Source organism: Aegilops tauschii, chromosome 4, assembly GCF_002575655.3.
Source record: "Aegilops tauschii subsp. strangulata cultivar AL8/78 chromosome 4, Aet v6.0, whole genome shotgun sequence".
NCBI lineage: Eukaryota > Viridiplantae > Streptophyta > Magnoliopsida > Poales > Poaceae > Aegilops > Aegilops tauschii.
Window position 1 is genome coordinate 478651711 of NC_053038.3, and position 5769 is coordinate 478657479.

The 5769-nt window shown below is 47.6% G+C and overlaps 1 protein-coding gene across 1 annotated transcript; it reads left to right on the forward strand.

The window, feature by feature from the left end:
• Nucleotides 1-4472: 4472 nt before the first annotated feature.
• On the forward strand, nucleotides 4473-5537 carry LOC141021560 (BTB/POZ and MATH domain-containing protein 2-like). The gene has a single exon (XM_073497383.1). It carries the CDS (start codon nucleotides 4473-4475, stop codon nucleotides 5535-5537), a length of 1065 nt encoding a protein of 354 aa, XP_073353484.1.
• The last annotated feature ends 232 nt before the right edge of the window (nucleotides 5538-5769 follow it).

Genomic DNA, 5769 nt, shown 5'->3' on the forward strand with positions numbered 1-5769 from the left:
TGTCCCCTCCGTCAATAAAAATCTTGTTAGCGGATCTCTTCTGTGTAGAGATGGCTACAAGCTTGTCTTTGAGTCGAATAAATTTGTAATATCCAAGTATGGAACCTTTGTTGGTAAAGGCTATGAGTCAGGAGATCTGTTTCATTTATCCTTATCAGACGTTTGCAATAAAGTTGTTAATCATATTTGCAACAATAGTGAATCAAATGTGTGGCATTCACGTCTTTGTCATGTTAACTTTGGTTGCATATCGCGACTAGCGAAGTTGAACTTAATCCCTAGTTTCACCACTGTCAAGGGATCCAAGTGTCAAGTGTGTGTGCAAGCTAAGCAACCTCGTAAGTCTCATGTGACTGCGGAAACGAGAAATCTTGCACCACTAGAACTCATACATTCAGATCTATGTGAAATGAATGGCGTTTTGACAAAAAGTGGAAAGAAATATTTCATGACGTTAATTGACGACTCCACTAGATACTACAGTGTGTATCTTATGAAATCTAAGGATGAGGCTTTGAACTTTTTCAAGATCTATAAAGCTGAAGTGGAAAACCAACTTGATCGGAAAATCAAGAGGCTTAGGTCCGACCGTGGTGGAGAGTATTTTTCCAATGAATTTGATGCTTTTTGTGCGGAACATGGTATAATCCATGAGAGGACGCCTCCCTATTCACCTCAGTCAAATGGGGTGGCCGAAAGAAAGAACCGTACTCTAATAGATTAGGTTAACGCCATGTTAGACACAGCGGGTCTCTCCAAGGCATGGTGGGGGAGGCGATATTGACTGCATGTCATGTCCTAAACCGAGTTCCCACAAAGAATAAAGAGATAACTCCATTCGAGGAATGGGAGAAGAAAAGATTAAAACTCTCTTATCTACGAACCTGGGGTTCTTTGGCGAAAGTCAATGTGCCAATTCCAAAGAAGCGCAAGCTTGGACCAAAGACTGTGGATTCTGTTTTCCTGGGATATGCTTTTCATAGCATTGGTTATAGATTCTTGGTTGTAAAATCTGAGGTACCTGACATGCATGTCGGTACGATCATGGAGTCGAATGATGCGACTTTCTTTGAAGATATCTTTCCAATGAACGATATGGTTACCTCATCTAATTAGGAGATGCCTAGTTCATCGAATCAGGAACCAGTTACAATTACCGAACCTGCCATTTCGATGGAACACTTTGAAAATCCTGTGGAGGACACTAATAAAGTTCCTACTAGGAGCAAGAGACAGAGGACTGCAAAGTCCTTTGGTGATGATTTTCTTGTGTATCTCATAGATGATACTCCCAGTTCTATTTTAGAGGCCTATGCAGCTGAAGATGCTGACTACTGGAAGGAAGCGGTTCGTAGCGAGATGGATTCCATCTTGGCGAATGAAACTTGGGAGATAACTGATCGTCCTTATGGGTGCAAACCTATAGGATGCAAATGGGTATTCAAGAAGAAGCTTAGGCCTGATGGTACTATTGAAAAGTACAAGGCTCGGCTCGTGGCTAAGGGTTATACCCAAAAGGAAGGTGAAGACTTCTTTGATACTTACTCACCTGTGGCTCGATCGACCACTATTCGAATTCTACTTTCACTAGCTGCCTCACATGGTCTTCTCGTTCATCAAATGGATGTTAAGACTGCTTTCCTAAATGGAGAGTTGGACGAGGAAATTTATATGGAACAACCAGATGGGTTTGTACTAGATGGTCAGGAAGGAAAAGTGTGCAAGTTGCTGAAGTCTTTGTATGGACTCAAGCAAGCACCCAAACAGTGGCATGAGAAGTTTGAAAGAACTTTAACAGCTGCAGGCTTTGTTGTAAACGAAGCTGACAAATGTGTGTACTATCACCATGGTGGGGGCGAGGGAGTTATCCTTTGCTTGTATGTTGATGACATACTGATTTTCGGAACAAATCTGAATGTTATTAAGGAGGTAAAGATTTCCTATCTCGCTATTTTGAGATGAAGGATTTAGGAGTGGCTGATGTCATTCTGAACATCAAGTTGTTGAGAGACGATGATGGTGGGATTACATTGCTTCAATCTCACTATGTGGAAAAGATCTTGAGTCGCTTTGGCTATAGTGACTGCAAGCCCTCTCCAACACCATATGATGCTAGCATGCTGCTTCGATAGAATCGAAGAATTGCTAGAGATCAATTGAAGTATTCTTAGATTATTGGCTCGCTTATGTACTTAGCCAGTGCTACAAGACCTGACATCTCTTTTGTTGTTAGCAAACTGAGTCGGTTTGTCTCAAAATCAGGAGATGTGCATTGGAAAGCTCTAGAGAGAGTTTTGTGTTATTTGAAAGGCACTTCAAATTATGGAATTCACTACACTGGGCACCCAAAGGTGCTTGAAGGGTATAGTGACTCAAACTGGATCTCAGATGCTGATGAGATAAAGGCCACGAGCGGATATGTATTCACTCATGGAGGTGGCGCTGTTTCTTGGAAGTCTTGCAAGCAGACCATCTTAACGAGGTCAACAATGGAAGCAGAACTCACAGCACTAGATACAGCTACGGTCGAAGCAGATTGGCTTCGCCGGCTCTTGAATGACTTGCCGGTTGTTGAGAAACCTGTACCGGGTATCCTTATGAACTGCAACAATCAAACTGTGATCATGAAAGTGAGCAGCTCAAAGGATAACATGAAGTCATCAAGACACGTTCAGAGAAGGTTAAAGTCTGTCAGGAAAATGAGAAACTCCGGAGTTATTGCATTGGATTATATCCAAACGTCTAAAAATCTAGCAGATCCTTTTACTAAGGGTCTATCACGTAATGTGATAGATAATGCATCGAGGGAGATGGGTATGAGACCCACAATATGAGTTGTTCGCAGTGGTAACCTATTCTTTGTGATCGGAGATCCCGTGAATTAGATGTGGAAGACAAGCTGTTGATCAACTGAGAGGAGAGTATCCTTACTATTAACAATACCACTCCATGAAGATGCAATACTCTCCTCAAACTGCATGGCAGGTTGATGTATATCTTAATGTGTTCTAAGTGGCTCATTTAAGCAGAGATGTTGTCCTGCAGAACATCTTCTAAAGAACACACCTATATGAGTTTGATTGTCAAACGTCGCAATCTATGAGAGTAGGGCTCTCTCTAGTAAACTCATGAAAGGTCTCGGAGTATGACACATAAGCTCCACCCGCGGGGAAGACCCACGGTAGCCACGTATCGGTCAAGGCTTTATGTGAAGCTAGATTCGCAGAAAACTTGCAGTTCAAGGCCTAGTCCACTGTTCAAGTTGCTTACTAGTGTAGCATACAGTTCTAGGTGGAAGTTTAACTTAACGGTCTCCACTGCAGTACCGGTATATAAAACAGTGTTTTGGAACTAAAGGCAAATTCTATGTGCCTCTAGGATCTGGTGGGGGGTTGCTGGAATTTTATCTATTTATGGGCCAACCCAATAACTATTTCAGAAATTCCTAAATAAATCCTAGAGGCCTACTTAGCCCATTTGTGCAAGGCAAGGGATACTACTAAAGTTTAGTCCCACACTGCTAGTTTAGTGGGAGTTGGACCTCCTTATGAGGGAGGTTCTTTCCCCACTTGTATGAGCATGAGAACAAGAGGGACATCCACGCGCGCTCCTCCTCCGCTGCCCGCCTCGCCACGCACGCCTCGTCACGACGCCCCGCGGGTTGCGGGCATCAGCCGAGCTGATGTCTAAATTTTTGCCACGCACGATGGGTATATGAAAGGTTACGCGGGAGCTGAAACATTTTTCTGTAGTGGACACTGAATCCGAACAGCTCGCCTCTTCGGCTAAAGTCTGTTTGCTTCGTCTCCCTTTGTTGCTTCACCTCCCGTCGCAGCCTATTCGCCTCCTTCTCCTGTGCCTATATAAGAGAGGTCGCTCCTCTCCAGAGAGACACACCAGAAGATCCTCTTCCTCTCGCCGCGAAGTTCCTGAGCACTGCGCTGCCGCTACGATCTTCCCCATCCCGACTTGCGGCGTCCACTGCAGATTGGGACAGTAGGCCTCCGAAACCGCACATTTTGAGTCCTGTACGGGAGAAGGATGATAAGGTTTTTGGGGAGCGCTCAGCGCGACTACTGACTTCTTCGTCACGGACGCCCCGGACTCCGACGACTACTTCCCCGACGACGACTTCTTCCCCGACGTCGACAACCTCCTCGACGACATGGCTGGCGAGGACACTGACCCCAAGACCGGTGCATCTGCTCCCGTTCCGTACGTTCTCATACTCTTCCTGTTAGAGGTTCTGTCACAACTTCTTGCTCTAGTGTCTGTTCTAGATGTGTTCGGTTCTAGTTCATATATGCAGATGCTATTTACCTTCTCTTTGTCAAATTATATGACTTGTTTTATCTCTGCTATATTAGTCATGCTTTATCTAATATTTCTATTTATAAAATCATTCGGTAAATTTTTCATATTTCCAACACTCTTTTCCATCTTCTAAGATTGGCGGCGGCGCTGCGTCACCGATGGCGTCGACCATCGTCGCGCAGGCCGTGTCCGGGTCGCACGTCCTCACGGTTGACGGCTACTCCCGCACCAAGGGGCTCGACACCGGCAAGTTCATCAAGTCTGGAACGTTCGACGTCGGCGGCCATCGCAGGTGTATCCTGTACTACCCCGACGGTAGAAGCTCAGATGACGCCGATTTCATATCCATTAATCTACGTCTCGATCACACCGGTGCCGACGAGGTCAAGGCACAGTTCAAGATTAGTTTGGTCGATCAGCACGGGGAATCAAGGACATCATACAGCAACGAAAGCCAGGTATGCGCCTTTAGAGTAACAGAAGGACCATGGGGCTTCGGCGTAATCAAACGCAAGGACTTGGAGGGGTCTGTGTACTTGAGGGATGATGTCTTGAGCATCAGGTGCGATGTAACGGTGTCAAAGGAGATCATCACCGAGCTCACCGCTCCGGCGGTCCTGGTGCCACCGTCAGACATGCACCACCATCTCGCCCGGCTCCTCTCCGCCGGCGAGGGCTCGGACGTCACCTTCGAGGTCGGCGGCGAGACGTTTCCCGCGCACAGGTACAAGCTCGCCGCCCGGTCCTCCGTCTTCAGGGCGGAGCTCCTTGGACCGATGAAGGAAAAGACCGCAACTCGCATACAAATCAACAACATGGATGCCAAAGTGTTCAGAGCCTTGCTCCACTTCATCTACACCGACTCATTTCCAGAGATGGACGAGGGTGACGCGACGGTGATGGCTCAGCATCAGCTCGTGGCGGCGGACAGGTATGACATGGAGCGACTCAAGCTGATCTACGAGGAGAGGCACTGCAGCCGCCTCTGCAGAAGCATGGTGGCGACAACGTTGGGATTGGCCGAGCAGCATGGTTGTGGTGCGCTCAAGAAGGCTTGTTTCAGGTTCCTCACTTCTCCGGGGAACCTGAAGGCGGTCATGGCGAGCGAGGGCTTTCAGCATCTGAGGAGCAGCTGCCCCTCTGTTCTCGAGGAGTTTGTTGGCGTCCTGGAAACGGGGGTCCCCAAACTTGCCTGCCTGCGGCCCACGGCATGGCTGAGCTAGCAGGCCGTACGGCCCATCTTCATCGACAAGGCATTCAAGACCCTCGCGAGGGGCCAAGCCTCGCGAGGTGGACGACGCAAGACCTCCTCAGGAGCGGCCAAGCCAGGCAGGCTCACGAGGAGCGGAGATATCAAGGCAGGGCAAACCTCACGAGGCTCTCCTGCCGTGAGCCATGATGATCGACACCAGGCGGGCGCCAGTGCGCGCAACGTCCTTATTTCCTCTTTGGTGC